The 22,146-nt window shown below is 37.5% G+C and overlaps 1 protein-coding gene across 2 annotated transcripts; it reads right to left on the bottom strand.

Moving 5' to 3' along the window:
* Window positions 1-203: 203 nt before the first annotated feature.
* Window positions 204-22,054, bottom strand: YIPF4 (Yip1 domain family member 4). 2 transcript variants are annotated; one of them, XM_084900671.1, is made up of 7 exons: window positions 21,735-22,054; window positions 15,650-15,803; window positions 13,202-13,373; window positions 10,668-10,745; window positions 9,300-9,413; window positions 6,902-7,055; window positions 204-1,086 (listed from the first exon to the last, which is right to left on the bottom strand). In XM_084900671.1, the coding sequence occupies exons 1-6, from the start codon at window positions 21,811-21,813 to the stop codon at window positions 6,918-6,920; spliced, it is 735 nt and encodes a 244-aa protein (XP_084756797.1). In that variant the 5' UTR covers window positions 21,814-22,054; the 3' UTR covers window positions 204-1,086; window positions 6,902-6,917. The 2 variants fall into 2 exon arrangements, with proteins under 2 accessions (XP_084756797.1, XP_084756796.1); XM_084900670.1 differs by lacking the exon at window positions 204-1,086 and having other exon boundaries at window positions 3,783-7,055.
* Window positions 22,055-22,146: the final 92 nt, after the last annotated feature.

Genomic DNA, 22,146 nt, shown 5'->3' on the forward strand with positions numbered 1-22,146 from the left:
TCAAAGAAATTCTCTACAGCAGTGGTAATGAATAAATTTATAGTTACCTGTATGTCCACAGATGAAGCAAGATGCAGAAGAAAATATACAGGAAGATTCCATTGACTTACAAATTTAAAACATATAAAAACCCTACATCTATTGCTTAAGAATATATACATAAATAAATTATAACCAAGTGCATGGAAATGAAAAACACCAAATTTAGTAAAATCAATTTTATTTGGGGTAAGAAAATGTGATCACAAAGTACAAACTATTAGTAATGCTCTTTTTCTTAAGTTATTTCTTGACACAATTTCTGAGTGCATTAATCTGCATACCTTTTTATAAGTCTGAAATGTGTCCTAGTATATTCAAAAGAAAAACCGAGTTTCCCCTTGAGTTTTCAGTTCCGGACTCACAGGGATGGGCAGAAGCAGAGAACAGGCTGCTGCTATCCCCCTGGCCACGTATTCCCCAGGTCAAGAGATGCGCGTCCACCCATTTCAGAACTTGCTTACAGGACTAGCGCAACTGGAACGCATTGAGGAGCGTCATGGTGCATGTGGACAAGATGAGGGACTATGCTGAGCAGCTCATGGACTATGGAAGGCTGGGAGATACCAAACAAGGAGACATGCACGTGAGTGACTTCTGGCTCACAGAGACTTGATCCCAAAACAGTTTCAAGTACTGGCCCCTTGGTACCAAGGTCAGAATGGGGACTACATGAGAATGCTGCAGATCCTGAATCGGAAAAAGCAGGATTGGGCTAACATGGCAGTGATCAAGTATAAAGGCAACTGACTCCCACCCGTTTTCATATAGTTCTTATTGAAATCATTTTCATGAACACCTGTAATAGGTTTTATATCTTCTCCAGATGTTATCTTCAGTTCCACAATGTCAATGAAAGTCATTAAACTATTTTGCCCTACCTGGTTTGGCTCAGTGGATAGAGGTTGGCCTGCGGACTGAAGGGTCCCAGGTTTGATTCTGGTCTAGAGCAGTACCTCGCTTGCAGGCTCATCCCTGGCCCTGGTCAAGGTGCATGCAGGAGATAATCAAAGACGCTCTCGGTCGTCTCTCCCCCTCCCTTCCACTCTAAAAAAAAAAAAAATCAATGGAAAAATATCCTCAGCAGACAATTAACAAAACAAAACAAGTCATTAAACTTAAAATGATGAGAATCGTTGATGGCTACCTCCTAGATGCCCCACAATGGAAATGAAACCCACAACCCGGGCATGTGCCCTGATCAGAATCAGTGACCTCCTAGTTTATAGGTCAAGGATCAACCACTGACCACTGAGCCACGCCAGCCGGGTAGCCATTAAACTGTTTTTTTTAAACTGTGATACTTTGCCTTTTAAATAAATTAAGACACCTTTATGGGTAACAATCGAAGCTTTGCAGCAATGACTACTTTCTTTCTTGTTTTTTTAGTTTTACGAGTGAGCTCATAAATCTAAATTGCAATAAATCCATATTAATAGGTTTTATTAAATATTTCATGCCTAAAAATTCTTGACTTTAACATTAACTTTAACTAGCACAGTAGATGGTGTTGACAATTTGTGGTTGTTTTTTTATTCCTCACCTGAGGATAGGATGCTTTTATTAATTTGAGAGAGACAGAGGGAGAGAAACATTGATGTGAGAGAGATTGATTTTACAGAGATTGGAAGGGAGGGAGCAAGGGAGAGTGAGGGAGTGAAACATTCATGTGAGAGAGATACATGCTCCAACCGGGGATCAAAACCCACATGAAGAAACAGAATATACTAACATCTAGAACCCCAATCCAAGTACCCTCCTTCTGTTACTTCATTCCACTCAAGAGTAACCAAGATCCTGTGTTTTTGTACTTCACATAAATAGATCCATAAAGCATATATTCTTTCATGTCTGGCCTCTGGCTCAATATTAGGTTTTTGAGATCATCCAAAATCTTACATGTAGTTATATAAGTCTTGCAATCTTACTGTTTTCTCTTGTGACAATTTGCCTATTTGGGTTGTTTCCAATTTTGGATATTACTAATGATGCTATGAATATTCACTGCATCTAAATTAAAAAAAAAAAAATCTCAGTGGTAGCACCAGTAGCTTACTGAACTATTCAGAAGGGGTGCTGAAGGGATTTTTTTCAAGCACTTGCAAACTATAAATTAGCCCGGCTGGTGTGGATCAGTTGGTTAAGCATCATCCCATGCACCAGCAGGTAACCAGTGACCTGCTGGTGCATAGAGTGGCACTCTCAATCCCCCGTAGGGGGCATGCAGGAGGCAGCTGGTTAATGTTTTGCTCTAACATCGATGTTTTTTTTGTTTTGTTTTGTTTTTTCACTTCAGACGGGTCATGTGCCAAAGGCGTAACAAGGTTAATGGGCGGCACATCTCACACAGCCACGTGAACACCCAATCATCACGCTTATGAACTCCGAAAGGATCTAACATCGATGTTTTGTTTTCACATCAATGTTTCTATTTCTCCCTCTCCCTTTCTCTCTCTGAAATCAATAAAAACATGTGTGTGTTTGTTTTTTAAAACTATAAACTAAATATCTTAAAGTAAAAACTTGTGAACATCTTGGTTAAAATTAATAAAATTGAAACCAGGATCACTACCAATACAAAATGTAAGTAGGGAATTATTCTTACTAATGCCATTTTAATTATTCTGCTATCTTTCCCTAAATTAAACTCCAAATTGCAATCTCAGCATATCAAAAGAAATTCAAGTGAGAGACCTAACCCTAAATTTTATGTTTAATTATATATGGCTGCACAGGGAATACTATTTTTTTTGGGGGGGGGGGGGGATTTTTTTTTAGCTATTCCTTCTCAGACCATTATACCCCATGACACACTAGGATTAAGAATTTATACCGTATTTTTCGGACCATAAGACGTACTTTCCCCCCCCCCCAGAAGTGGGGGGGAAAAAGTCCCTGCGTCTTATGGTCCAAATATAGCCTACACATATACTGTAAAAAAAAAAGTTTTTTTACTTGCCCGGCTCTGTGTGGTCTCTGTGTGCTTGCCCGGCTCTAAAATGGTTCTAAATGCTGCTGTTTACTTTACAGGGTTGATTACATGTGTTTATGACTGTGATGTTGGGTTTTAATGCACATAAAATATTTTAGGACACTATTTGTTTCAGAATCTTTTTTTCTTCATTTCCCTTCTCTAAAAACTGGTGCGTCTTATGGTCCGAAAAATACGGAATCTGCCGAAACCGGTTTGGCTCAGTGGTAGAGCGTCGGTCTGCGGACTGAAAGGTCCCAGGTTCGATTCCGGTCAGGGGCATGTACGTTGGTTGCGAGCACATCCCCGGTGGGGGGTGTGCAAGAGGCAGCTGGTCGATGTTTCTCTCTCATTGACGTTTCTAGCTCTCTCTCTCTCTCCCTTCCTCTCTGTAAAAAATCAATAAAATATACTTAAAAAAAAAAGAATTTATACCAGTTTGTGCCGGGACCGGTTTGGCTCAGTGGATAGAGCGTCGGCCTGCGGACTGAAAGGTCCCGGGTTCGATTCCGGTCAAGGGCATGTACCTTGGTTGCGGGCACATCCCCAGTGGGGGTTGTGAAGGAGGCAGCTGGTCGGTGTTTCTCTCTCATCGACGTTTCTAACTCTCTATCCCTCTCAATTCCTGTGTAAAATCAATAAAATATATTTAAAAAAAAAAAAAGGGATTTATACCAGTTTGTTATAAGTAAATGTATTAACAAAGTGTAACTTTCTTCAGAAAATACCATGACTTCAAGTGCAAAGATATAAGAATGTCTAGCATTCACTGATGTCAAAATCATATTTCGGGATTTATTTAAAAAGTGGCAACAGATTCTCAAACACCAAAACTACTGCCAGGAAATTATACACATGAGGGAAAGAGAACTTGTAATTTAGTTTCTAATGGGAAATTAAAATGTAGTACAAAGTAAGATATAACACAAGAGTTTAATTAAAGAAACCACCTGTGAAAGAGGATAATAAAATACCATTATTTTGTTTATGTGACTAAAATATCAGAGCAGAGAATTCTGAGGGCGATCTTTAGCTCTGTTAAGACCTACTGCAGACTGCCAGGCCATGCAATGGGAAAGAATTATATTAACACAAGCCTAAATCCTATAATAGGTAATTTTCAACATTATGAGACACCCTATGGCTCCCTATCCTGAGTACTGTTCTTCTTTGTTGCAAAGAGAAAAACAATAAATGCAACTTGTTCAAATACCAAAAAAGAGAGAACTGTATGGAAGTAAGATATTTTAACAAATGTGACACATACAAAAAGAAACAAACAAAAAGACATGTCACAATTTCCTGAAATATAAAAACAACTAATATGCCTTAATAAAAATATAAAATGTAATAACCATTTTAAAATATTCTATTGGTTTTGCAGAATATGAAAAATATTGTTTTTATTAGTTTGAAGAAGCATTATTTTATTCATTTTATTACATCAAATTTGAAGAGAAACTGACTAAATTTTAAACATTATTTAAACAAAAATATCTGCCTTATTTTAAGTCAATGCAAATTTCACTCATGACTCTATACTAGCATCTGGGGAATTTTTGGAAAGATACATTATTACATATAAAACTGTCTTATAAGACCTTAGGAATAAGAAAGGGTTCATAAAACTTTACAAATCTTCCTAGACAATGTTTAATACAATGCAAATTATATATAGACTTTGATGACTTTTAATAAAAATTTCAATTATTTTACAATCAATTTGAAACAGAAGTAAATATGCCTCATAATTATTTTGAGGACTAACATTCATCAGGATTACTATAGCTGTTAATACTTAAAACATACACTAGAAGAGACTATCTAGCTAGTTTTGTTCTAGAAATACTAATGAACTAATAATTATGTTGGAAATCATGACTTAGAAAATATTATATAAAAATTCAAGGAGAGAACATTGTTATGGTCAACTTATTAATTGTTGTAGCAGTACTGTATGTACTGTATTTTGTACACATTTACAAATCATGTTTTCAAACTGACAATGTGACTTAACTGCTTTGTTCATTAACATATGAAGATGTTGGTTGAGCTTGAAACATTAAAATTGTATTTGTATATACCCCAAATAGGGCAGTTTATAAGATTAAATGATGTTATTCTTAAATATCTTTTTAAAACACAGATACCTAATTTTATCTTAAATAAATATGATAAGCTTAAAAATATTAAACTTTTATTTTTTATGTACTTAGTCCTAAAGTTCCTTGACTTATTGCTTAGTGAAATTCTATCCCCTAGTATGGATCCTCAAGCTTTTTGGAAAAGATTCCAGAGTCAACAATATGGACATCAAATATAATAATTCACTGTCACAATGTATCGATTCTCAGGAATTCCTTCAATATGACAAATATTTACTTTACAGTTACTGCTTCTGTAGCTATAGATCCTTCCTCACAATATCATATTATTTAGGTTCCAGAAGTTCCATCCCTCTGATGCTTCCAATCTGTTTTCTTAAACTTGTTTAAATTTTCCACATTATTCTGGTTCAAAGGTAGACACTTTTCCTGCAGCCTAAAGTAAGTTTTTTTCTTTCTTTTTTCACGGGGGAGAGGGTAAAAAGAAGAGAGATGGGCTTGTTATCTTCGGAGTTGCTGTGTATTTCCTGATGGAAAAGATTGCTGAAGGAATACATACCAAGAGGTGGCCATATTGCCATATTGAGGGCAGCAGTTAACTCTTCCAGCTCAGAACAGAATAATACAATAATTTGCTAATAGTTAGGCATTTGCTATTTTATGAACATAAGTATTTTATCTACTTTATAAGGTAATATTAATAAAGATACATATAAAGTCTATGAAATTATTTGCAACAAAAATTTCACTAACTAAAATTTCTTACTATTTCCCTTAGGAAATATTGTACATCTGTTAGAGTACCTGATACTTGTTAAAATATCAAGTAATACAGGACAAGGTGTTATAACACAAAACAAACAGCTAAGAAGCACTTTATTTTTTTCTACTTCATGTAACATTGTTTAGGACCACAAGATTTCAAAGTTCTCTTTCAAGCAACTTTTATGACTTAGGAATACCACTTAAAAATATTTACTGATGCCATAAATATTACTGCTTTTCTATATATATTAATAATTTTAATGAATGTCATATTCATTATACCTTTTGCTCCTTTGTTCAGAAAGATAAACAGAAACTTTTAATGCTTAGGTACTAAAAATGCTTTTTATAAACACCCAAACAAATCAAATCTATATCAATGTATGTTAAAATTAGTTTTGTTATTATTAAGAATTTTAACAAGGACATACTGAAACATGTATGAGATTTAAAAATTACTTAAAAAACAAATTTAAATTTATAAATAAAAAGATTAATGGCCAAATTGAAGAAAATTTAAGCATCAGATTTAAAATATCTTCATTTGTCCCTATTCAGAAATATATTTTGTGAATAAGAATTATTTCATAAATATATATGTATAAATATAAATATAAATCTACAGGATCTACAGAGAAGAGAAATCCTTTAAAGAAACAATTGCACTTTTAGATTATCAGGATGTTGTCATATTTACCCTTTAAGTGAAGTGTAATTACCATTTCAGGTGCTTTTGGCACAAATTTTATGAGAATATCAACACAATCTTAAAAACACAATGCTTTTATATTTTATTGACTGGAATATGAAGAATCAAACAGAATTCAGAATTCTGATTTTAAAAAAGTCCAGATAACTGCAACTGCTTAATTAAATCCAAAAACAAAATATTGTTTTAAAAAAGCCTTAAACCTGTCTTTATATCTAGAACACGTAAAATTTTATCAGCAACAGCTTTTCTCCAATCCCCTTCAGCAAAAATTCCCAGCCTTCACTCAAAGGTAACATTGTCTTTTTCTACTTACATGTGACTTAGATCACACTCCAGTATATAAGGACAAAAAATAAATGTATAATAAAAAGATTGGATAAATCAGGAGAGGCTTTTTGGTCTTGAATTCTTCACCCACTAACAATGAAGCAGCACTGTAGGCAGCCCAAAACACACCAAACAGCTTTAAAAAACAGACAAAAAAGACAAAGGGCAGCATATTAGCAAGTCCATTAACATTTTGCATATTATAGAGTAAAAATAATATTTACAATATTGTTTAAAAACAACCCTGGCAACAAATGGTGGTAAACAGTAAAACTTATTGAGAATGTTTAAAACTTCCAATAACAGCCCTAGCTTGTTTGGCTCAGTGCATAGAACACTGGCCTATGGACTGACAGGTCCTGGGCTCAATTTTGATCAAGGGCACATGCCCAGGTTGTGGGCTTGATCCCCAGTAGGGGCATGCAGGAGGCAGCTCATCAGTGGTTCTGTATCATCACTGATGTTTCTATCTCCCTCTCTCTCTCCCTTCCTCTCTGAAATCAATAAAAATATATTTAAAAAAATAAAAAACAAAAATACATGTATATTTTAAGCCTACAGAAAAGTACAGAAAAATATATAAAATAAAATTATGATCAAATTGCATTTGTATGTTTCAATTTTTGTTGTTATATATAAATGGTTAATAATTGATAAGGATTATAAAATTTTAATTTTTAAAAGATTAGTGGTTATAAATTGTATTTTAATGCTATAGTTAAATAATGAGAGTTCTGCAACATATTCCTCAAAATTTGGACTAAAACAAGGAACATGTACAATAACTCATTACACACAGAAGATTAAATCATTAGGAAAACAAATTTGGCAAAGAAAAATGTCAAGTTTAAAAACAATTTTATCCTAAATTTTTAATGATATAAGATATTCCATTTTATAATACATTCATATGCTCCAAAAACATTATTAAGGACCAATTTCAGTTAAATGTGACGACTAAAAATGACCAAAGACACAGTTTTAGCAATTTTAGGTGTAGTCTCAGCAGTACTAAAACAGGCTTTAACACAAGTTAAAAAAAAAAAAAAAATTGAGCAGGAAGTTATTCTGAATGATTCAGTAAAGTGGTATGTTCACTAAGGCTAGGTAATTAAATGCCAGCATTGGTCTAGCTCCTACACTATAAGAGTTTTAAAATGTTAATAATAGCAATTTTAAAAAAATGTTTAGGATTAGAATATAAAGTAAAAAAAAATCTCCTTGATCTGTAAAATGTTCAAACATACAAGTGTTCTCAAAATATTCTTTTACTAGAGGCCCAGGGCACGAAATTCGTGCACTCGGAGGGTGGGGGGATCCCTCAGCCTGGCCTGCATCCTCTCGCAGTCCAGGAGCCCTTGGGGGATGTTCACCTGACAGCTTAGGCCCGCTTTCTGCAGGGAGCAGGCCTAAGCCGGCAGTCGGACGTACTTAGCACTGCTGTGGAGGTGGGTGACATATGGCAGTCAGACATAGTTAGCGCTGCTATGGAGGTGTGCTTGCCAGCCGTAAGTCTGGCTCAGGGCTTCTGGCTGAGTGGCACACCCCCTGTGGGAGCACACTGACCACCAGGGTGAGTTTCTGTGTTGAGCGTCTGCTCCCTGGTGGTCAGTGTGTGTCATTGTGACTGGTCATTCTGCCATTTGATTGATTTGCATATTACCCTTTAAAATCTTCATAACAGTAGTTGTTCACATTCCCATTCTGCAGAGAGGATAAGAAACAGTATCTCCTCTCACCAAGACAGACAGCAAGAAAGTGGCAGAACCAGGGTTTCAATTCAGAACTGATTGGTTCCAAAGTCCATATTCTACTCAATTTCTAATGCTTATATAATGTCAGTATTAGCCTGTAGTTACCCAATTTTGAAAGAAATAATTTCTCCTATATTGGAATAAGTAATAAACTTTAAAACCAAATGCTATAAAAATTAAGTGGCACTACTAAAAACAAATACTTTAGTGTGGAGGCTACATTAATGGCAGTTCTGAAAGTGGTGGTCTTAAAAAGTTCTATTTTCTATAAAGAAGGGAGATAATCAGTGATTCTCATCACTGATGTTTCTATCTCTCTTTCCTTCTCTCTTCCTCTCTGAAATCAATAAAAATTATTTTAAAAAGTAAAAAAAAAAAAAAAAAATTCTCTGAGTATAATATCTTCAGGCCTGATTTGTTCTCTGTCCCCCCCCCCCCCCCAGACATATATTATAATTTCTGATAATTAAAAGGAAAGATAAATACCATTGGTAAAATCAGTGAGATCACTGTTCCAAAATATTATTAATTGTTTGATAAGGAGTTATGATATTCTTAGCCAGAGAACTATTATACTTTTGTTACTGGAAAATTGTAAACGACTTTTTATAATACATACTACTTACTTTTATAAGTGTAGACACCACTTCAAATGATCCAACCACCAAAAGTAGAGGGGCTATTACAATGAGAGGAAGTAATGAATATCCTATAACTCCAAGAACTTGGCCATATGCAACCTGTGAATTTTTAAATTTTTAAATAAATATCACAGAAATCTAGATATTCAAACCAATATTAAACATTACATATTCTATTATACTTTCATAAATGTGAGAATTAGGAAGAGATCATGACATGTTATACTCATCATGTTTCAAATTTCACATACTGTGCTGCTTTTTTCTATGCATACATAGATAAAGTTTAATTTGTAAACTAGGAAGAGTAAGAATAACAACAACTTGCCCAGCCAGCATGGTTCAGGGGTTGAGCATCGACTTATAAACCTGGAGATCATAGTTTGATTCCCAGTAAGGGCATATGCCCGAACTGCGAGCTCGATCCCTAGTAAGGGGTGTGCCGAAGGCAGCTGATTAATGATTCTCTCATCATTGATACTTCTGTCTCCCTCTCCCTTCCTCTCTGAAATCAATAAGATATATATTTTTTTTAAAAGATTAAAAACAACTAACAATAGAACAATTATTAACAATTCTATGCTGTAATAAAAGTTATGTGAATGTGGCCTCTCTCTGAAAGTGATCTAATACCCTGGTATCCTACACTACATGACTAATAGGCAGGTGAATACTGCATGGAGAATGAATCTACTCTCTGCATAGGATGGCAGGAGATTTCATCATGCTACACAGAATGGTATGCAATTTAAAACTTATGAATTGTTTATTCCTAGACTTTTCCATTTAATATTCTTGGGTGGTAGTTGCTAACAGGTAACTGAAGCAGCAGAAAGCAAAACGCAGATATGAGGGAACTAGGGTACTTGCCAAAATATAAACCACCACCACTCTTCTCACTAACGCTTTCATTTTGCAAAATGTTGTTTTTCTTTAAAACGTATTCTTTATGTTAAAATGAATCTAGTTTAATTTTTAATTTTAAATGAATAGATTTTTAAAAAATTTAACATGGTAAATATGATAAATATAACCCACACTAAGAAATCTCTTTGGGGACCTGATATCAAAAACTTTGAGAATGCTGTAAAAGAGAATAAATTGTATGCTTCCTTAAAAAGCTGTTAATTACTTATGAGTGGGAAAGGATCTTTTCTTTCCATTTCCTTTCTTTTAACATTATTGAGTATATATAATACTAATATGTTGGTCCTCTTAAAGGAAATAGCGTAAGTTAAAAGCAATTCTGGAATAAGAAATACTTATGATGAATATAGCCACTGATGGCATCTGCAGCTCAAAAATAAAGCTTACCATAAAAAACAAAGGCTATTTCCAAAATTAACCACTTACTTCTCCACCAAGAACTCTGGCCAGTAAGAAAATAGTTAGTGAACCAAATATCCAAATAGTTATAATCCATGATACCACCTGAGGAAAAAAATTCATGCAATTAATTTTTTTAATCTTTTTTTTAAAATTTCTTTACTGATTATGTTATCATATAATTGTCCGCATCCCCCCATTCCCATCCCAAATGCCTCCCCATGTATGCCCCCACCCCCCATTGTCCATGACCACTGGGTAGGCTTATATGCATGCACACAAGTCCTTTGGTTGATCTCTTCCCCTTACTCCCATCCTCCCCTACCTTCCCTCTAAGGTTTGACAGTCTGATCGCTGCTTCTCTGTCTCTGGGTCTGTTTTTGTTTGTCAGTTTATGTTGCTCATTATTTCCCCTAGATGCGTGAGATCGTGTGATTCAAGAAATACCCTTATAAGAACCAAAACTGAGATAAGCCATAATGGTTATGCTGAGAGGCATGTGAATCAGTCTGTAGTGAGTTCCTTTCTGGGCCAATAAGCTGAGAAGTTCCTAGAAACTCAATTCCCTGTCATATAAGATATTTTGGTATGCCCTATTTCAGGATATAAAGAGTTGGTTTAGGTTCCCTGGTATCTTTACAGAACTTAATTTTACATTCAAATTGTAAATTTAGCCCAAATGGCATGGCTCAATGGTTTGAGCTGACCTGCAAACCAGGAGGTCACAGTTGGATTCCCCAATCAAGACACATGACCCGGTTGTGGCTTGATACCCCCCTGGGGGGGGGGGCGCATGAAGGAGGCAGCTATTTGCTCTCATCATTGATGTTTCTCTCTCTCCCTGCCTCTCTGAAATATATAATAAAAGTATTAAAAAAAATTTAGCAATGAGCAATTGAGTAAGGACACATTAGTACTTCAAGAACAATGATAAAAGATTACTGTAAAAAGAGAACCAAGAGCTTACTCCCAACCCCATGATTTTCACTATCCTGCAAGGAAAATTCATCCCTGGCACAGGTTACCCATCTTCTTGGGAGGTCTTTCAAGTTTATATTAATCACACATTTACCCAAATAGAATTAAAGACATTTCAGATCATTTTAACCCCTGAGACTTAGCATAATATGCGCATACATTTCCCTCTTCTGTCTACTAGAAATAATGATACTCCAGCAGCTACATAAGCATTCTTATTGCCCAGGTTCTGGTTTCTAAATATCATTCCCTAATAAAAGAAACTAGGATTCCTTAGAGAAATAGGTGATTCCAGGGCTGAAGCAGATAAAAGATAAGCCCAGAACACTTCGTAGAGTCAGAGGAAAGAAAGTACTCAAAAAAGGATGGGAATATGTTGAAAGGACACTGTAGCTAATCTTGAGAGCTCTAAATGACTAAAGCTGAAACAATCTCAGGATGAGGGAGTGATTTGTGTATGTTGTGTTTTGATGATAAAGCCCCTGAGTGTAGGACAAAGTATTATATAAAAACAAATACTGGGGGGACTTGAGGGGAGGAAGATAATAATATCAATAATAAAAAATACACACATATATATATAAAGTCAAACAAAAAAACCACAACAAATATTGATGGAATCCCTACCATCATTTATTGAAACATCTATTTTAAAAAACAGAGCTAAAAATGAGAAAAAGGTAACATGATTATGAATTTTGTGTTTTGAACTCTTCATCACATGGGGAAATCAGTAAGGACACAGCCAGCCTTTTGGTCACTTCTGGTCAGAAAGGATTAGTTCCGTCCATTTACCCCAGTCGCTATACAAATATTAATGTTTTCTTTTCTTTTTGGTTAATCCTCACCAGAGGATACTTTTACACTGATATTTAGGGAGAGTAGAAGAGAGAGGGAAAGACAGAGAAACACTGATGTGAGAGAAACACATTAATTGGTTGCCTCTTGCAGGAGCCCAGACCAAGGCCTGAGCCAGGAAGGAACCTGCAACCAAGATACATGCCCTTGACCAGAATCGAACCCTTTGGTCCACCCATGCTCTATCCACTTAGCCAATCGAACCCATGCTCTATCCACTTAGCCAAGCCAGCTAGGGCCAAATATTAATATTTTCTATGTGAATGATAATGTGGAAAAGTTTGAAAAGCATTAATGTAAGGTACTTCCCACATAATTAAGAATAGTTCTATGAGCCTGGCCTTGGTGGCTCAGTTTTTGAGCATCAATCTATGAATCAGGAGGTCATGGTTCGATTCCTGTTCAGGACACATCCCTGGGTTGTGGGCTAGATGGGGGCGTGAAGGAGGCAGCCGATCAACGATTTTCTCTCATCACTGATATTTCTCTCCCTCTCCCCCTCTCTGAAATCAATCAATGTGTGTGTGTGTGTGTGTGTGTGTGTGTGTGTGTAATTTATTTATTTATTTATTTATTTTAATAGTTATAGGGATGATCAATGAGAAATAATGCATTGTGGTAAAACATTTCTCAAATGTAATGTCCTATGATAGTTAATATTTGGCTATCTTTAATTTTTAAACTCTTGAAAAATTTAGAATGTATACAAAGTAAGATATACTTACCCTAAACTGTCCGTATAATGATATCATGGAAAAGAAAAGAACAACAGCCAGAGGACCCCAAAAGTCAGGATTGTCTCTCACCACTTGTCTATTAAAACCAAGTGATGGCATTGGCATCAAAACACATCGGATTTTGTAGTAAATATCCTTCAGATCAATATCCAATTCTTCCCTATAATTGTAAAATAAAAAAATTTATAAGGCACACTTGTGAATATGGAGACATTTGTAGTAGAACTTATATCTATATATACAAAAGACTAAGAGACTGTCCGACTGGTAGCATGACCAGTAGCTATGATGCGCACTGACCACCAGGGGGCAGACGCTCAATGCAGGAGCTGCCGAGCTGTGGTGACTTGGCAGAGATGGTTCTTGGGTGATGTTTCTGGAACCAGAGAGGAGGGAGCCTGATTCTGGGGTGCATCACCTGAGAACCGCCCTCTCACAATCTAGGACCCCTTGGGGGATGTTGGAGAGTAGGTTTTGGCCTGATCCCCGCAGGTCAGGCCAAGGGACCCCACCTGCCAAAGGGACCCCACATACTCTTGAGACAACCTTGGCACTGCCCCAGGTGTGGCTGGCCCCTGGGGAGGGACTGCCAGAGGTTGGCTCCAGGGCGTGTTTGACCCATCTTGCCCAGTCCCACCCCCATCTTCTAATTAATTCCTTTCAATGTACGCAAATCTGTGCACTGGGGCACTAGTTTAAAAATAATGGCATAGTCTCTGTCGGTCAACAAAGCATTTGCATTTGAAGTACCATATTTCACTGATTCCAAAGTATACATTTTCAACATTTTAACATCTCTAAAGTTGGGATGAATCTCACATTCGCTGGTGTCTTACAATTGCTGTCAGCCTGAAGGGAAGCCAAGGGTTTCCAAGATCTGCCTTTCCTTTTGCCAATTTCCTAAAGCCACTACCAATCTGAGAATTTAAATATAATTGAGACTTTTTGGGACCATAGAAATAACTCAGACTGCAATTTTATCGATGCTATCAGACTGCAATCCTATATGAGAACTGGTAAAGGGCTTACATTCTCAAGGGAAAGTTTTCTTCCAATACCCCACCCAGTGTCAAATTGAGACAAATAAATTCCCCTGCTGTCTCTTTTGTGTGTTGGGTTATTTCTCATTTATCTTTATACCAAGGAGATAGCCCTTTGATGTCCTCAGCTCTATGCTGTCTTAAGCACTTTTTCTTTCTCGTTGATAAATAATCCATAGTATCTTATATTTGATGAAATATGGTATATCAACATAGAAATAAGATGTTTTAGCACTTCATCTATCAATAATTATTACAGAGAATAACTTGGTAATGCCTCGATTTTATAAAGTTACAGGTTCTTTTCAATATTGTTAAAATTCTTCAGATTTTTTTCCAAGTGATAACATAGTCATTAAAAAATAAATAAATCTGTAATCTCTCTATAGTCCTCCGTGGTAGCTTTAGAATTTCTATGTGGGAGAAATTTGGGAGTGATAATCTTTTTTTTGTGTATATGTGTTAATCCTCCAAGAATATTTTACCACTGACTTTTAGAGAGAGTGGAAGGGAGGAGGAGAGACAGAGAGAGAAACATCCATATGAAAGACACATCGATTGGTTGCCTCCCACATGTGCCTCGATTAGGGCCAGGGATCAAGCCTGCAATCAAGGCAAGTGCCTTTAACGGGAATCGAACCCAGATTCCTTCAATCCATGTGCTGATATTCTATCCACTGAGCCTAACCTGCTAGGGAAATAATCTTTTTGGAAATCTTAAATGGTCTTAAACTGAATTTCCACAACAAGCAACCACATGATCTGCTTTTTTAGACTGCATGTTAAAAAATTCAAAAAAAGAAAAAGAAAAAAAAGACTATTTAATGTTTACTTGAGATAGCTATAGACCCAGGTAAGCACTAACAGTTTGAAGTGCGTGTGTATGTGTACGTGAAAAAGAGAGAGGATTATGATTCTTTTGCTTTTTGTAATATTTATTTATTTACATCCTCACCTGAAGTTATTAATTTCAGAGAGAAAGACATATACCAGAGAGAGAGAGACAGACAGACAGAGAGAGAGAGAGACAGAGAGAGAGACAGAGACAGAGAGAGAGAGAGAGAGAGAGAGAGAGAGAGAGAGAGAGAGAGAGATGGATGTGAGAGAAACACTGATTGGCTGTCTCCTTTATGCACCAACCTGGAACTATACTGCAACCTAGGTATATGCCCTGACCAGAATCAAACATGCAACCTTTAATTTCTGCAATTTAATTGGTTAAAAATTTAACCCCCCCCCATTTCAGTTTTAATGATCACTAATAAACTGAAAATAGCCAAAACTTTTGACCAAAAAGATTAAGATTCTCCACTTATCCTTAAATAATAATGAAATACTATAATCATCCTACAAACTAACTATAAATAATAAAACAGTACGTATTATTTTTACATACAAGAGTGGCTTGTTATCTTCAGGATCATCATCTTCAACTTCCAAAAGCCAGCCATATCCTCTTTGTCTCAGAAACGTAGTGGCTGTAGATTCTTTAATAAAATCTCCACCAAGGTTTAATTTGACATCTGGGGGTGCTATTGAACCACTGAGGTCTTTGGAGAAAAGAGGACAAAATTATAAACCAAGAAATAATGTGTGAATTTGTAACTGATATAAGCATAAATTCAACTAACATAATTATCATTTGAAGACCTACTATTACATACAATCTTCATATTTTTAAAAATATATATTTTATTGATTTTGTACAGAGAGGAAGGGAGAGAGATAGAGAGTTAGAAACATTGATGAGAGAGAGTCATCGATCAGCTGCCTCTTGCACACCCCCTACTGGGGATATGCCCGCAACCAAGGTACATGCCCTTGACCGGAATCGAACCCGGGACCCTTCAGTCCCCAAGCCGACGCTCTATCCATTGAGCCAAACCGGTTTCGGCTAATCTTCATATTTTAAAGTTACAGGTATTTAAATATCATCTTTCATTTTACAAGAAAATAAAAGATGAGAAAAGTCTCGTAGCTAATTAGCTGGACTGGTACCAGAATCTACATCAAGCATGTCAAACTCGTGTTTATTCGGCCTGTGTTAGCCTTTGAGTTTGACATGCTTGATATACACTTATAACAATAAGCTAAAAATTTTTTTATCGATGCTTATGTCTTGTTTTATTTATTTATTATTTATTTACTTTTAGTTAATCCTTACCAAGGATTATTTTTCCAGTACAAGGGAGGGAGGGAGGAAGAGAGAGCAAGAGAGAAAAACATCAATGTGAGAGAGATACATTGATTGGTTGCTTCCTGCGTGCACCAAAACTGGGCTGGGAATTAAACCTGCAACCAAGGTATGTGTTCTTGACCAGGAATCAAACCTGAGACCCTTGGTACATGGACCTATGCTCTAACTATTGAAGACACAGGCCAGAGTTTGTTTGTTTGTTTGTTTAAATTTATTGGGTGACACTGGCTAATAAAATTATACAGGTTTCAAGTGTACAATTCTATTGTCACCTATATATTGCAATGTGTGCCTACCGCCTAAAACCAAATCTTCCATCACATTTTTTACTCCCTTTACCTTCTACAATCTCCCACTCCACCTTTCTTCTGGTAACCACCACACTGCTGCCTGTGTCTATGAGTTTTTCTTGTTTGTTCATTTGTTGCTTTCAGAATAACTTTAAACTTTAAGTGGCAGATTTATACAAAATATATCACGATATTATCTTGCATTCCCTTCATTATTATGTATTATACAGAACAAAGTGATTGTGTAAATTATTTTCAAAGGCATTACATACAAACCTTCAGACATAACTTATTGCCTAAAGGAAAACTATAGATAATTTTTCTCTACTTTTTAATGTATTTATTCATACGTTCTTTCATTTAAATCAACAAATATTCATGTTAAGTGCTTCATATGTTAAAGAGAAGTTCTGGATAAATCTAACTAGTAAGAGTTCATTGCTATTTCAGCTAACTCTTCTCTTTACATAATTACATCTTTAGTTTTGGCAAAAATAAAAGGTTTTTTAGGTCACCTCTAAAAAAGGTGAAGAGAATCAGTTTTCCAGATTACAAAACAAATTCCACTCATAGTCTGCACAGTAGTTTAGAGGTTAAGATAATCACAGTAGTACAAATGTCACATATTCTGGTAAAAAAAAAAAAAAAAAGTGGGGAGAGTAAAGGACTTGCTTGAGGTCATATGGGAGATAAGAAAAAAGACATCTGTAGGACCAGGCAATATGCACGAGTAAACAACCATCATTGTTGTTAACTAGAAGCCACATAACTGGAGTGGTATTTTAGAAAATAATTTTGGCAACAGTAAACCAAAACATTCTTTTTTATAAAAACATGTTTTTATTGATTTTTTAGAGGGAGGAAGGGATAAGGATAGAAAGAAAGAAACATTGCTCACACCCCCTATAGGGGTTCAAGCCTGCAACGGGAGCATGTGCCCAGACCAGGAATCAAACCAGGGACCTCAACCACTGAGTCACACCAGCCAGGCAACCCAAAACATTCTTAACATAGACATGCCTTCTCTGGAGACCACAGACAGCATATATATATATTTTTAAAAAGCTAAATTTTAACCTAAATTTTAGGTTAGCTTTTGAGAAAAGCCATTGTAATTTTGGCTAAAACTTCAATGAATGGATCAATTATGAGTCATAACCTGGTCTGGTGGTGAGAACTCCTGCAACCATTTAATTATAATAAAATGAAGCTAAGTCCTAGCTTAGCTACTAATTAATACAGCAAATCATTAATGTCCTCTGGTCTCCAGTTTCCTATTCCTTTCCAGGTTTAACCTTGTATGATTCTAAAAAGGTTTTATAACACAGCTTACTCAGAGATAAAATGCAAGTACTTTTGAATTTACTGTCCTTCCCTACTTAAAGTTTAAAATTATTTCTTGTAAGATGCCATCATAGAATCTTGTAAGTTAAAAAATATCCTCTCAAAATTACTTTCTGCTCATTTGTCTTAATCTCAGTTGAAAATGAGTTAAAATTTAATTAAAATTCCATTCCATTAGGTGCAAGATGTTTTTCTTGACCTAACAAGGATAAGATTTAGATCAGGAAGTAATTAGTACAGCAATGACATTAAAGGTTTGGAATTATGAGGCAGGAAAGGACCTTAACAACTGTTTCCTGCCCTGTAGAAGGGGCTACACTTAATCTAACCCAAAAAAGGATCTATAAATTATAGCGTTAAAGAATGCTGTAATAAAAAATTGTATATGTTTAGCAGTTTGTCATAGCATGGATGCCAGAATCTCAAAAAGGCACCTTTAGCTTATAATTCTGTAGTATTTTCCATTCCACTCAAAGTGGGAAAGTATCATGGACATATATATATAGGAGTGCCAGCAACAGTGGTTTGCAAACTCATTAGTGGTTTTCTTTCTATCCCAGTACCACCAAGACACAATCAGTGTGAGAACAAAACAACAGAAAAGTCCAAAAATTGGTAGTTAGTCTAACCCATTAGCACAGTGGTCGGCAAACTCATTAGTCAATACAGCCAAATATCAACAGTACAACAACTGAAATTTCTTTTTAGAGCCAAATTTCTTAAATTTAAACTTCTTCTAACTCCACTTCTTCAAAACAGACTCGCCCAGGCCGTGGAATGTTGTGGAAGAGCCACACACAAGGGGCCAAAGAGCCGCATGTGGCTTTCGAGCATCAGTTTGCCCACCACGGTGTTAGCAAACTAAAACATTCTTGCATTAAAAAAAAACCACACAAAATACAAAAAACAAGGAAAAAGATTCCAAATCACTTCAAGAGCACAGCTATCTGAAACCAGAGTAAGAACCAGCTAGCTTGGTTCTTAATTCTAGGATAGGTATTCAGAATTTTAAAACACTATTTTATTTTATTTTTTAATTTCAGAGAGAGGAGGGAAGAGGGATAGAAACATAAATAGATCGACTGCCTACTGAGTGAGGATTGAGCCCACAACCAGGTTATGTGCCCTGACCAGGAATCTAACCATGACCTCCTGATTCATGGGTTGGTTAGTTCAACAGGCTGGGCTAAAATACTAATTGTAAACTAGTTCTTTCTTATTACACTATGTAAAATATTATTATTTTCTAAGAAACATGTAAAGATAATAAATATGTGGATTTAAGAGGAAATAATCTTTGAAAAAATCTATTGCAAAGGGAAACCTTAAAAATGTTTCCACTGCTATTTGGGCTCAGAATGAGGGCAATCTCAAATTTTATTGAAAGTCACCTGGGAAAACTGCAAAACAAATTTAACAGTAATTTTCTCTTCCTTTCAACTCAAGTGTATGAATGGGTGAGGGATCTTTACTCTGAATTTCCTATTCACCCTGAGAACTTCACTTTGAAAGATAAGAACTCGGTCAAGTGTAGTACCCATAATAATAAAAGCATAATATGCTAGTTAGACCGGATGTCCTCCTGGACGACCTTCTGGACAAAGCTGGGCTGCAAGGGAAGATTGGGTTTTGGGGGCCGGTAGCAGTGGAAAGGAAGGCCTACTCTGCACAAATTTTGTGCATCGGGGCCTCTAGTGATAGTATATTTAGGATAAGATTTACTGATTTGCCTCTAGATAAGGTCTAGGTTTCTACGAAAGAAAAGTATGCTGCAATGAATAATGCACATTATGTGGCCAATTGTCAACTTTTTATTTATTTATTTTAAATATGTATTTTATTGATTTTTTTTTACAGAGAGGAAGGGAGAGGGAGAGTTAGAAATATCGATGAGAGAGAAACATCAATCAGCTGCCTCCTACACGCCCCCCACTGGGAACATGCCCACACCCATGGTACATGCCCCTGACCGGAATCGAACCCAGGACCCCTCAGTCCCCAGGTCGACACTCTATTCACTGAGCCAAACCGATCAGGGCAACTTTTTATATATATGAATATAATCTTACTTAATATGCAATAAGAACAAAGACAAAAATAATCTTATTTGAAAATAAAACCCATATGTGCTTAAATCCAAACCAGAACTGAGTATTTGTGTAGCAAAAACAAAAGAAGCACATGTTTCACAGTGAATAAATTCCCTTGTCCCAACTTAGTTATAAAACACTTTAATGCATATATATAGGCCAATGAAAGATAATGATTTTGTAACTCCTAGACATCCTATATAATAAAAGCCTAATATGCTCAGTGTCCAATCATCCATTCAACCAATCAAAGGGTAATATGCTAATGATATGCTAAGGCTGCTCAACCATTTGCTATGATGTGCACTGAAAAACCAGAAAATAGTAGGGAGGTTACATGTACCCTTCAGCCAGTTTCCCCCAAGGTATCATCTTATGTAACTACTAGAGTAAGGTGACCAGACGTCCTGCTTTTGACAGGACAGTCCTGATTTTTAACAATTTGTCCCACGTCCCATGGTGTTTTAAAAAAGTCCCGATTTTTTGAAAGATTCTTTTAAATCTTTTGGACTTTTAAAACACTGCGGGACAAATTGTTAAAAATCGGGACTGTCCCACCAAAAGCGGGACGTCTGGTCACCTTATACTAGAGGCCCAATGCACGAATTCGTGCATGGGTGGGGTCCCTCAGCCTGGCAGCAACTGAGGCCTGTCAGGGGACTGGCCAGTGGGAGGGACGCCGGGATGTTGGCTGGCCTGTCAGGGGCCAGTCAGCTGGGGGGAGGGACCACAGGAGGCTGGCCAGCCCCTCAGCCTGCCTGCGCCTCCCCACAGTCTGGGATGCCCAACGCAAGGGTGCGAGAGGCTCCTGCCACTTCCGCTGCGCCTGCCAGCTGTGAATCCAAGCCTGGCTTCCGGCTGAGCAGCCCTTTTCAAAGCCTGGTAAGGAGCAGAGAGGAGGAGGAAAACAAGAACTTCCTGGGCTGTAGAAAACTCGCTCCAGCACAACTGCTTCGTCCCAACAGTTGTTCCAAGGAAATCTGCAGAAGGCACTGTCCACCCCTCGCGGGATGACAACAAGTTTCAAATGTACCTGGGCCTATTTCTCTGAATAACAGGTCAACCACTAAAAAAAAAAAAAAAAAAAAAAAAAAAAAAAAAAAAAAAAAAAAAAAAAAACCAGGAGGAAAACTGGGACGGTGGCAGCATATCAAATTCCATGTAGTTGCAGCGCCGAATCCAAACGCAGCCAAAGTTCCCGAAGGATAAATAAGAGGAGCGCTGGCTCCTTCATTGTTCTCACCTTTGACACCTGCCCTGACCAATCGCTTTTCTGAGTAACAGCAAATCATTTCATTAAAAAACACTTGGACTTCCCAGGTTCATGTGAGGTAAGTCACCCAAAACAACATGCCCCAACGGCGTGGCGCAAGCCGAGCTGACCCGGCGCCTCGGAAAGCGCCCGCACCCTCCCCCCGGGCCGCTCCGAAGGCCCCGCGGGCGCAGCCAGCTTCCGACCGGCCACGACCGCCTCGGCCCCAGGAAGACCCCGCCGCGGAGGACCCCACACATACACACACCCTCCGGCGGCGGAAGGGGACTCCGGGGGCTCAGCCTCACCTTCCGCGTCGGCCGAGGAGACAAAGGTGAAGTCCCCGTTGGTGGGGGAATAGGCCGGGGGCGGGCCCGGCGGCTGCATCTCGCGGCCGCAGGGAGCCGGCGGCGGCGGAGGAGGCTGCGGCTGGGCCCAGGCCCCGAGGCGGCCGCGGCGCCGACCCGCAGCGGCGCCCTACGAGCCGAGCCGGGAAGGGCAGGCCGGAAGCGAGCCCGGGACCAGCGCGGCGCCCCGAGGATGCCCCACCGGAGTCTCCGCCGTGGCGACGGCCCCCACACCTCGACGCCGGCGCCCTGACAGGACCACAACAGTGACAGCGCCGCGGGGATTGGCTCTTTGTAATCTGCTCTCCCATTGGCTCCCGCGGAAAGGCTCTGATTGGGCCGCCTGTGGTTGATCCCGGAAGTTTGCCCAGGA

This window comes from Pipistrellus hanaki (assembly GCF_964339955.1).
Source record: "Pipistrellus hanaki genome assembly, chromosome: 12".
Classification (NCBI taxonomy): Eukaryota; Metazoa; Chordata; class Mammalia; order Chiroptera; family Vespertilionidae; genus Pipistrellus; species Pipistrellus hanaki.

Bases quoted from the DNA above. Each gene is read 5' to 3' on its own strand.
- YIPF4 (XM_084900671.1), bottom strand. From the start codon at position 21,813: ATGCAGCCGCCGGGCCCGCCCCCGGCCTATTCCCCCACCAACGGGGAC. The intron at 9,414-10,667 runs GTAAGTGGTTAA...AAAAATTCACAG, and splicing joins CCAGAGTTCTTGGTGGAGAA to GTTGCATATGGCCAAGTTCT. The intron at 7,056-9,299 runs GTAAGTAGTATG...TGTTTTTTAAAG, and splicing joins TGGTGTCTACACTTATAAAA to CTGTTTGGTGTGTTTTGGGC.